The sequence below is a fragment of the Sceloporus occidentalis genome, unplaced genomic scaffold (assembly GCF_023333645.1).
Source record: "Sceloporus occidentalis isolate IW3139 unplaced genomic scaffold, rSceOcc1.0.p SCAF_6, whole genome shotgun sequence".
NCBI lineage: Eukaryota > Metazoa > Chordata > Lepidosauria > Squamata > Phrynosomatidae > Sceloporus > Sceloporus occidentalis.
The window spans coordinates 88,300,767-88,312,840 of record NW_028316986.1 but is presented as its reverse complement, the minus strand read 5'-3'; the positions used below and the strand labels follow the sequence as shown (position 1 = coordinate 88,312,840).

At 41.1% G+C, this 12,074-nt stretch overlaps 1 protein-coding gene across 4 annotated transcripts in view; it reads right to left on the bottom strand.

The window, feature by feature from the left end:
- Positions 1 to 10,827, bottom strand: part of LOC149311061 (ralBP1-associated Eps domain-containing protein 1-like) — a 62,174-nt gene extending 51,347 nt beyond the window's left edge. For 2 of the 4 annotated variants that reach the window (XM_089530273.1, XM_089530277.1), the window contains exons 1-3: positions 10,417 to 10,826; positions 4,849 to 4,972; positions 2,506 to 2,696 (exon numbers count right to left, since the gene is read on the bottom strand). In XM_089530273.1, the coding sequence (XP_089386399.1) occupies positions 2,506 to 2,696; positions 4,849 to 4,972; positions 10,417 to 10,569 (468 nt within the window). In that variant the 5' untranslated portion in view covers positions 10,570 to 10,826. Of the gene's footprint in view, positions 1 to 2,505; positions 2,697 to 4,848; positions 4,973 to 10,416 lie in introns of all 4 variants that reach the window. The other 2 variants (XM_089530275.1, XM_089530274.1) reach the window with 2 other exon arrangements.
- Between the last annotated feature and the right edge of the window lie 1,247 nt (positions 10,828 to 12,074).

The following is a 12,074-nucleotide window of genomic DNA, read 5'->3' as shown; positions in this document are numbered from 1 at the left end:
TTGGTGCTTTGCGGCACCGCAAACAGGAGCCGCTTTAGGGAGCTCCTTGTATGCTGCGGTGCAGCTGCGCAGCAGAGAGAGGCACCGAGGAGGCGCCTCTTTTTGGCAGTCTGTACCCCGCCACAGTTTCATTTTGGAGCCCAATCTGAAGCTTAATAAAGGCTAGGGTGGCTAACTGGACTGTAACAATACCTGGATAAGTGCTGCACTACAGTTATCTGACAGTAAATCCCTCTTCTGTGTGCCACTAGTGGGAGCAATACACTATGCGCTATGGAAAGTTTGGGGCAAAGGCTTTTCTGCTGCAGTAGTGCAGTTGTAGAATGCCTCCCCTTCAGAGGCCTGCTTGGTGCACAAACTGGCCTCACTTTAGAATTAGAAGTTAAACTTCTGATCAATGCTTTCGATGTCAAGTGACTATGGTTTGATCAGATTGTGCAAATGTGTCAGGATATACAAAGATATGAGTTTTAAAACAGTTTTTCAAGAATATAACACTTTTTTGATGTATGGAATCATAGAATTGGAAGAGACCGCAAGGACCATCCAGTCTAACCCCCTGCCATGCAGAAAATCTAAATCAAAGCATCCCCCGACAGATGGCCATCTGCATTAAGATCTTCTGACACACTGGGACAGGAATATTTAAATAAATACCATAAATACTCAATGTAAGTAAAAAAAAATCTGAACCCAAAAATTGGCCCAAAAGACCTGGGGCGACGTATATACAGGTCAATACAGTAATACTGCTTAGAAAGGTCCTGACAGAAGCTCCACCTCGATGTGCCACTCTCCTGGCAGCGATCTCTGAAAGAGTTAATGAGGAAGATGTGTATGCCTGTGCATGAACGAGGCAATTTCCTACTCAATCAGATGTTACTCTTCCTTTCCCATCTTCCTCCTCCTCTGGATCTCTCTCACCAGGGAACATCCCATTTCCCTCCTTTCCTCCCCTTCTCAATCTAATGTTGAAACCTTCTCCTCCAGCACCAAGTAAGTGGTGTTTGGTGATCGGGAGAAGTCCAGAGATGGAGAAGGAGGGAGGGAAGTAGTGTTTTCCTTGTATTTGGTCCTTTACATCCTTTGTTCATACCCCTAGGTTTTACCCTTGACTTATCCACAAGTCATGCCAAAATCCATGATTTTGGCCCTAAAACCTTCCCTTGACTTGTATGAGGTAAACCTATAGAGGAGTATATACAGTAAATAGCCCACCCATTCCTATTTACCACTACCATCTTTATTAACTACTATAACTTTTTTGACCAGGGACAATTCCATGTCATGTCGAAAATTTCACGTTTCATTATGCAGTCCCATTCTTTGCATCAAAAGAACTAGTCCACAGATGAAGTACCTGGGGCCACAAAACACTGCTAGTACATCTATTTTTCTCACTACAGTACAGACATACCTCAGTTAACAAAGCCTCTATCACAGAAACTCCTTTTCACAAAGACTTTTTTATGTCCCCCAGCTTGCTTTTCCTTCTCAACTTCTATCTAACTTACCATTTTTTAACCACATTGGTAATGGGAGGAGGATGAAGAAGGGTGTCTGAATGCAGCAGCATGTCTGCAGTAAACAGTCAAATAAAGCTTGAGCTGCTAAAGAATTAGATTCTATGCTAGTTGATCCTACTTTAGCTGTATGTGTCTCCCTACAACAGGCAAGGTATACAGCAGCTGCCTCCAGAATCCTTTACTGAGCATGCATGAACAGCAAAACAGAGAGAAAGGTATAGAGTAGATAAGCCTGACTAGCTACACCCAGCATGTTAAAAAAGTCTAAACCTGGAAGCTTGGTCAACAAAATGAAAATCATAAGAATATTGGAGACTAGTGAAAGAAAAAATAAATAATCACTGGATACATTTTTTAAAAAGCTTTCAAGCAGTCTCTAGAAGGTTCAACACATTTTTGTTGACTTACACAAGGCTTATCTGATATTTCACATGTGCATTTTTAAATAAAATACTTACTGAATCATGTTGAACTGCTCTTCTCCTCCCCCACCCACCTCTGGTGCCAAAATGTCTGCCAAAGTAATGCCCAGGAACACCTCAACTTTATTAACTGATGTATATCTATATTATCTACATTCTAAAAAATGGCTAGGATTTTCCTAGGGTTAGACTAACCAATACTTCTCAAGGAGATTTAGCTGCATAAATTGTGTAATTCCTATAAAGAAGAGGTAAAAGGTCACACTACCATATTTTGTAACTATGAAAACAGAATCTAAACTGTAAGAACAGCTTAACCAAAAAAATTAAGAACTACTATAATTTTGGGTCTGGAACATACTAGAGGTAAATATTAAAGTTACCAAGATAAAACCAAATAATCATGTTTTGTTTTGTAAACAATTTCTAGATCCTCATTAAATAGATGACACATTATTAATTCTGCATTTGTGTGTGTGTTAATATCACAGAACCACACTATAAATATGATTAAGAACACCAAAGACTACCTAGTGCTACTCTTTATATTTCATTACCTGCTGATCTGTCGTTGGACGTTGTTGGATCACATCATGACTCACAGAACCTTTTTTAACCTGTATTCTGCCTGGTGGGGGAGGAATCGCACCTGAATAGGAGGATGGGTTATCAGCATCCGAAGAATATGAATGCCTCAGTTCTTGTTCATTCTTTGACATAACAAATCTGGGCAGAGGAAGGTCCTTAACTGTTAAAAGTAATAGTGCACATTATTATTATAAGAATTTTGAGTTACAAATTACTTGATTATATTCATTCTTCACCTTAGATTTCAGGAAACTTAACTTCCTACAGAGAATTCACATTAGTGACATGATCAGGTATTTTAAAGTAATGGAACTTCCCATTCACAGCAGTGAAAACTAATTAATATGGATCTCAAGAAACATCCAATTACACTCCCTGATTTCCTAGTCCTGCAGATGTTCTCAAAGGAACATAGGGAAGCAAATATTAAGCAACTACTATTTCTGGTATTTCCATTGCATGTTTCTTTAACTGTGAGATATTAATTATTTGCTTCAAAGTTGATAGTGTGCAACATCTCACTTGTATCTGCTGACATTTTGTCCAGATTTATATTTACCTAGCTATTTAATTTTGGTTTAATTTCAACAGAGTCTGTCCAGATAACACTGTGATGTAATTATTATGAGTTTTCTAACTAGTAAAATATTTGTTGAATTCCTGCTAACCAGAAAAACACCTTACATTATGGTTAGCATCCCTGTTTTTTCAAACAGCAAACTTTCTTGCTGTGTTCTCCCATTTAAAGAGTAGTTTACTAATCAGCCTGAGAAGCTGTCCTCCATGAAAAAAAATCCATTTAACTCTTAGTATATGTAACCTACTGCCACATTTTTAATTTTAAGCAAAGAGACACAGCTTATGGTTGCAGGTACTAATATATTCAAAGGCACCAACTTTAACAAGCATTGAACATGAACGGTACCAACTAACATAAATCCATCTCCACTTCACCTTTCTTTCTACCTCCAAACACACAGATACCAGATATAAATGCTGCCAATATCAGCACTTCATTCCTTTTAGGTTCAGCTCAACAATCTCACTTTAATATATTTCCCGTTATAAAAATTATTATAATATACTTTTTAGTCTCTAAGGCATCACAGGATTTTGGATGGCAATAGAATAATATGACTGCCACTTTGATAATGGCCATGGAAAGTTGCTAAATGAACACAGATTTCAGTCCCTCGAACAGGCAAAAATCCCTCATTATAGTGGGCCCTCCACATTCACTGGATTTAGGGGCACAGGATCCCCATGAAAGTGGAAAAACTGCAAATAAAAAAACCTACTATTTTTTACCTGACCGAACACTGCTCTAGGAATCCCTAGGTCCTCCAGTACAACTCAATGGTCAACAACTACCAGAATTTGCCCCTAGACTCACACTGGAGGATTTATGTATGGTTAGAGAAGTGTTTTTTCTAGTAACCTGTAGGTCCTCCAGAGCAAATCTATGATCAACTTCTAGCAGAATTGTGTTAGAGGACCTAGAGATTCTTAGAGAAAACATATTAATCAAATCTGCAAATAGTCAAATCCGCAAATGTGGAGATTTTGCAGATTATCCCTGTATGTGTGTGACAACTCAAGTGCTCCCAGAATATATTCACATATTTTTTAACATGCACATATTTCTGGGAGGTATGGCATATACTGTAGTTTGACATATTTATTTCAAAATTGTAGAGGAGTTGGGGCAGTGTCCTGTTCTACATTGATATTACCATATATACTCAACTATAAGTCGACCTCATATATAAATCAAGGGCAGGTTTTGGGGCCAAAATTATGGATTTTTATATGACCTGTGGATAAGTCAAGAGTAAAACTTAGCAGCGTGTAACAAATGATATAAAGGTTGAAGTAAAAGAAAACGATGCTAAAAAAAATGTAAAAGTTTTGACAGGCATAATTGTTTGTGCTCACCCTAAAGGCAGGATCAATGAGATAATAGAGGGGGTTGATGCTTCTTTTAGGTGCTCCGTATAGAGATTAAGCTCTCATTTTTCACCAGGTCGTGGTTCCTTTTTTTAATAAGAGTTAAAGTACAACCTACACTGGCCTGTGGATAAGTTGACACAGGTTTTTTGGATCAGTTTTTTGACTAAAATTTCTAGACTTATACATGAGTATATACAGTATCTTCTTTAATGCTTCACAACAGAGTTTCCTAAAGTTGTACCAGTCACATAAAGAAAGCTCTTAAGAGTACAGATTCCTTTAATGAATCAAGACAATGGTAGGAGGCATCCCACAATAGCAGTATTTTCAGTAATCGAAACAACACCCATTCCAAAGCTTACCAGAATTTAAGCTTTCCATTCGTAATGGGAACCCAGACTGAGCCACTGCAACTAGTTTCAGAGCAATGTAGAACTGGCTTCTTCCAAAATATCCAAGTCTTGTTGCACCACAAAGTTCCATGATCTGAAGATAAAACAGAACCTCTAATATGAGATTACATCTCTAAATAAAAATTGGTGTTACGTCAGCTCTTCTACCAAAGCAACAAACAACTCTAAAAATCAGATCTAATGCTGTGATGCTGGGCCTGGATTATTTATCAACAGACATACATTGCAATAAAACAAATATATTCTACTAGGTTTTTTTATCGATTGTCTTATGCTACATGGTGGTGTACATGCTTCTGTACATATGCAACTTTAAAAGCATATGCTAGTTTCCAGTGTTTGAAAAACATCAACTCCAAATCTGACAAAAATGCCAAAGATTTTCACCTACAAGAAATCTGAACCAATTTCAAGTTCACCATGTTAGACTGTATATACCAGTGATGGTGAACCATTTACAGACCCAGTGCCCAAACTGCAACCCAGACCCCACTTATTTATTGCAAAGTGCCACCTCCCTCTGGCTTTACAGTAAGAAACTCTGGGAAACTTTGTGCTAGGGCGACAGCATATGTGCCCACAGAGAGGGCTCTGAGTGCCACCTCTGGCACGCGTGCCATAGGTTCGCCATCACTGGTATATACTGACCATTCTCTTTAGAAAAATGAGTAACAACTATGCTAGAAAAATCACAGCTGTACTCATTTTCTATTTATTCATCTTTATATTCCTGATAACACTTCACAGTAGACAATAATGTCCTCGGACTCCTCTCCAATGGTTTCCCCCTTAACTTCCTTCGCCCCTAGTTTCTCTAAAAACACCTTGACTATTAAGACAACTAGTGTGATTGAACTATTTTGTCTTTTGTTGTTAATTATTTGATGTATCAAAGTTTTGTTACTACCTATGGTAAATACAGGAATGTGACCACCTACATTTTAATGCACTTTTTCACATCTTGCCTTCTTATTTTCTCCCTTTATCTGTCATAACTGTAACATTTTTGTTCTAGTGTGCAGAACAAAAAATGCTCTCACTTTAAGAGATCACAAAGCTGTTACAAGTATTCAGAATATATCTGTCTTGCTAGTCTAACAAATTGTCATTTGTTCCAACAACATGAAATGTTGTAAGTAAAAAGTAGTATGATGTGTGCAAGAACCAAACATTTTTACATTAAAGTACAAAAAACGATAGTCTACATTTCAGAACTCACATTTCACAGATTCACTGAGTGCTCTGTGATCATACAAATGCAAGTAACTTCTCAGCAAGGTAGATCTGGACTGGAAGAATGGCATCCTTTTAATTGTCATGGGCACAAATACCACTGTAATTCTAACTGTTATGGGCACGAGTATCATCACTGTACTGTCATGGGCACAGGTACCACTGGATCTCTAGCCATGAAACAGCACAAGGTTTCTAGAGGTCCTAGAATCATAATGGTACTTGTTGGATGGGGTGCACAATACTATAGGTTTGGGGGTCAATTCCTGCCTATGCTTGTCCTCAGCTTTCGCTGGAGTTAGGGGCACAGGACCTCCATGTATGTGGAAAAAGCGCAAATAACGAAAACACTATGTTTTTGCCTGAGAGAACACCTCTCTAGGAATCTTAGTCCTCCAGTGCAACTCAGTGGTCATCATCTGCCAGACACTGACCACAGAAGTGAGCTGGAGGACCTACAAATGACTAATAGAATATTCTCTCTAGGAATCTCGAACCATTTAAGATTTCCATTATTGGTTCCTTACTGTATAAGAAGGCAAACGCCCATCACTACTTTTCTCCCACTTCCCACAGTTTCTGCTTTGCCCAGCCATTCCTGGTTGTCCATGCAACACAACAGAGACATGATTTGAGTCTTCCTGTTGAATGAATTGAATAGAAATGAAATGAAATGAAATGAATAAATTCACTGGTGTTTTTCACTATGCATGCCTATGCTGCTGTAGCACTTTCCTCACAGTCAGGATTATGACAATGCAGTTTGACTTGTATTTTTTACAGAAACCCAATTTTATATGTACCTGAATCTAAACAGGTAACTTGACATAATGCAGCAGGCCATAAAAGAGCATTACTGTTTTCTTCTAATCATCATAGCATGGCATTCAGAGCAAGGTGAGAAATGTGTATAACAAAAAGAGAGCTTGTACTTGCTAAAAGTAGAGGGCTCTGTGAATGTCAGCTGTAGAAACTGCTAATCAGATGATGTCCAAAGTGTAGAAAGAGAGCCCAAACACTTAAGTCTGAATGAGTAAAGCTGCAATTGCAATTCTGTTACTGGGCACTGGGATCATCCTATGACACCCCCCCAACACCACACCATTCCTGTTTTGTTGCTGTTACAGTTATTCCAGAAAAGAGGAATATTGTGCTATATACTAGGCAGCTTGTTTGATTCAACAGTGCCTCACTAAGGATGAAACTTTATGCCTACATGGCTGGAGTAAACCCCACTGAAGTTAGTGGGATTTTCCTTCCAGCAAATATGCATAGGGTTGTACTGCAAGTACTGAAGAATGAAGTGACACTAACTCTCCTAGTTAGAGATACCTATGAATACATAGGTTAAAAATGAGAAAGCTGTTGAGAGGGACAAAGGAGTCATAGAATGAAAATGTATGGCTTATTTCAACACTCTTTTCTAATAAGCTACCTATGATCAATTACTTGTCGCTAAAAAATACATTAGCATTAATCTGAAATACAGTGCGCCTTCCATCTGCGCTTTCAGCTTCTGTGGACAGCAAGACCTGGCTTTTTGAATGGGTGCATGTGCATGTGGCGGCACAAGCAGGAGAGCATGCCCACTGAAAAGAACAGGACTTAAGGTCCTGCATTTTTTGCTATCGATGGTGTTTGTATGTGTGTCCCGGAATGGATCCCCATAGATATCAAGGCTGTGCTGTATGTTCTGAAAGTATATGCATTTTAAGACAGTGATGACCCACATAAAACATTTATTTAAAAGTCTCATCATTACTGAGCAACACATACAAATAGATGTTGTTAGATCTTAATAGTAGAAAACTGTAGAAAACACTGTCTTTGGTTTCCTTAACACCTAAAAGAACTGTTACCCCCAAACACTGATAAAGTAAAATTTACAACAAAGAGTGAGCTCAACCGAATGGTAAAAGTTAGGTTTGATGATATAAACTGTTTGCATTCCTTTATCTTTCAGATTATCAGTTTTACTAAACGAGAAAATACACACATGACCGTCTTAATGAGCGAAAAGTTCTAAGATTGATTACAAGTGTATGCATTTTACAAACTATAGTTTGTAACTCATTCAACTTTAATTGAAGACTGACTGTCCTTGGACCCAATATCAGTAATAAGTAAACAGAATGAGGTCTGCCAGAGAATGTTATTTTTTAGATGAACTCCTATTACATCATGCTTCAAGGCCAAGTCCATATTAAACAAAGTGCTTTACTCTACATCTTTGCATAGCTCCTTTGTATGTTTCTGGCAATAACCTCTTACAGGCTTACAATACATAAAAATAAGATAGGAAAGATCTTCCTTCCCATTAGTCATGAGCTAGAATTCAATTTTTGCATTCTGACAGGAACTCCGCTACTTCTATTTTAGTATTTTTAATCTGTACTTTAAAATAAACTTGCATTAGAAATATGCAAAGATACATACTGCATACAACTAATAAATGAAAGTATTTAAGTGGATTCAGTGGTTCACAAATAACAATTTCTTACAATTTTGGCTCCAATATTCCAGTGCTAATCAGTTAGCACATCTTGTGTCTGGACGCTTACAGAAAACTATGGCCACAATACCTAATGTCTTCTTGCAAATGAACTGCAGCTTGAAGTATTAACACAACAAAATTAACTGAGAGGGTAGCAATCATAATTGCCATTAGACTAATGCAAGTAGGCAAAAACAAAGGCAGTGTCTCTATACAGGCATACAAAACCTACCACAAAATAAGCTTCTTTTTCCAAAAGCTTTTCATGCCTGTCCAACCCTCACTTTTCCTTCTTGTCCTCTGTCTACCTGGAAGTCTATTTAGCAGAATCAGTGTTGGGATAATAGTGTGTAACGGTGAAAGAGGGCTGGAGAAACAGACTTTTGCCATCAACAGCATCACTGCAGCAAGCAATGCACTAAAACGTGTGCTGGGAAAGAATGGGGTGGATCCTTCTGTAGGTAGGTGCTTGCTACCCTACAACAGACAACATAAACAGCAGCTGCCTCCAAAGCCCCTTACTTTCCATGTGTTAACAGCAAAACAGAGAGACAGGAGGGAGATAAGTCTGCTTCATCCTCGCCCCCATCAGCCCAGCATGTTAGGAAAGTATAGATGCACATGTCTGGCCACCATCATGAAAATCATAGGAAAAGTGGGGGCTGGCAGCAAAGATCATCATCCCTGGAAGGTTTCTAGAGATCTTGAGAAGGACCAGAATCTTTCTTTTTTACTTAATGAAGTCTGTCTGCATCATTTCACATGTGCAAATTGTTAATTTCAGGTAAAAAGTTTACTGACAATTGCTGACCTGCTCTTTTTTTTCTTATGGCATATGAATTAATTCCTGGTCTTTTCAGTTTGTTTCTGTCTCTGGTACCATTTTTTAAAAGAGTTCATGTCCAGGAACAGTCTGTGAACTGAGGCATACCTGCATTTCCTTTACGCCTGGGTTAAGAAAACAGCTCCTCCCAAGATTTAGAGATAGGGTTATTTCATGTGAGAGACCCAAAGGACCTCTAATTCCCCTGGAGTGGTTACTTCCTTCCTCTTCATGGAGTATGAACTTCTCACTCATGTTTATTTCCCCCCTTGCGCTGCCTCCACAATATTTTTTGAAATAAACAATTTCTCTCTAAACCAGAAACCCCCCAAAAAACCAAAGTTGCTGAGTTACTTGGAAGCAATTGCTCTGAAGCAATTTGGATCCGTATGGGCAAAAGTGCCTGAGCCTTTTATGTTGTTTGTGTTGTTGTGAGCCTTCAAGTTGTTCCAGGGTGACCTTATAACTGGGTTTTCTTGGCAGGTTTCGACTGAAGGCTCCCCTGCCTCCATTTCCATCCTCTGAAGCTGAGGAGCTCTCCAGAGTCTTAGTCCAACGTTCAAAGCTGGCCTTTCAGACACTCATCCTTCCGTATTTGTGGCTTTGATTATTCACAGATTTGATTGATACATTCCCTCTAGGAATATCTGGGTCCTCCTCCAGAGCAACTCTATGGTCAACTTTAACCAAATGTTGCACTGAAAGACCTAGAGATTCCCAGAGAGGCCACTCCGCGAGGCCTTTGTAGCTCCTGCAGCGCAACTCTATGGTCAGTGTCTGTCGGGCGTTGGCCACAGAGTTGTACTGGAGGACCCAGAGATTCCTAGAGAGGTGTCCTCTCAGGGAAAAACAACAAACTCCAACTCCCAGAATTCCATAGCAAAGAGACAAGGAAAGTCAAAGCGCTGCCAAACCGGGTTATTTCCCCAGCCTCAGCCCAGCTCTAGCCTTCCTTACTGGCCCTTACCTGCAGGACCACCTCGTTGGGCAGCTGGGCGGCTCGGAAGAGCTCCAGCACCCGCCCGTTGGGGGCGATCTTCTTCGTGCTCTCGGTGTCGCAGTAGGAGAAGAGGTCGCAGTAGTAGCGCTGCTCCGTCTCGCTCAGCGTCAGGCCCTCCATCTTGAGGGGGGAGGAGGAGGAAGCGAGCGAGCGAGTGCGCGTGCGCGCGCAGGGATAGGGAAACGGGGAAACCGGCGCGCGCACTCACTCAATCTGATACTTAGCCACGCATGCGCGCGAGTGGGCGCGCAGGCCGCCGTCGCCTCCCGCCGTTGTTGGCAGTTGGGCTAGAGGGAGAGAGACTGGGGGGCGTGTGAAGCCTTCCGCAGACAGAGTGCGCATGCGCCGCCGCCGCCTCCTGCTGCTCTCGCGCCGGCTCAGAAGTTGCTTCTTGATCTCGCGCAGCTTCACTTTCTCTCCTGATTTTGTTAGGCGACAACCTAAAAAAAGGGGGGCGTGGCCACGCGCCGGGGTGGGGTTGAGCGGGGAGTGGAAGAGCGCGTGCGCGTGAGGAAGCGTCCGCATTTAGCGTGTGCAGTTTTAATAAAAAGTTTCTGTACGGCGCCTCCGGCCACGCCCCCTTCCTTTCCGAACGCGCGACTCCTCCTCCGACTCCTCCTTTTCCCCATAGGTCCCTGCGAGAAGAGGCTAGTACGCACGCGCAGCTGCAACCGCCCGCTCTCACTCTTTCTCTCTGTCTCTTGGGTTTGTTCGGTTTAAGGAAATGGCTCTAGAACTCGGGCGGAAGTACCCGGATGTGAAGCCAGGGTGACTAGAATTTCAGTTCAGCAGCAGAACAGTACACAGATGAACCTGTGACTCACGCCTCCCAACATACAGTCACACAGTATATACACTGTATATACACACAGTATATACACTACAGTCATACAGTATATACATACCATTCGCTAGGGCTAGGGGCGCAAGACCCCCGTGAATATGGAGAAGCTCACAAATAACAAAACCACCATGCTTTTACCTGAGAAGACACCTCGCTAGGAATCTCTGGGTCTTCCTGGGCAACTCTGGCCAACGTCCAACAGACACTGGCCATAGAACTGCACTGGAGCAGCTACAAATGACTTATAGAGCACTCTCTCTAGGAATCTCTGGGTCTTTCAGTATAACTTTTGGTTAAAGTTGACCATAGAGTTATATTGGAGGACCTAGAGATTCCTAGAGGGAACATTAATCAAATCTGTGAATAAACAAAGCCGCAAATATGGAGGGATGAGTGTATATACCCCACTCACTTCCATGCCAGCATTCTGTTGGTCTATCGCCCACCCCGTAACGTAACAGACTCCCTATCTGAGCTGACACAACTAGTCTCAGAGCTGATGTTGGAATCGCCTAGGCTGTTAGTCCTGGGTGACCTCAACATCCCTCTCAAGGGTGATTTGACTAATCTTACTGGTGCGGCTCAGGAATTCATGGGTTTCATGACAAACATGGGCCTCTCCCAGATAGTCTCTGAGCCCACGCATTCTGCAGGTCATACTCTTGATGTGGTCTTCTGTACCGAACAGGCATATCCATGGGCAGAAATAACTAGTATCTCCGCATTATCATGGACGGATCATTTCCTGGTTAAGGTTGGTCTGGAGACTACTATTCCCCCC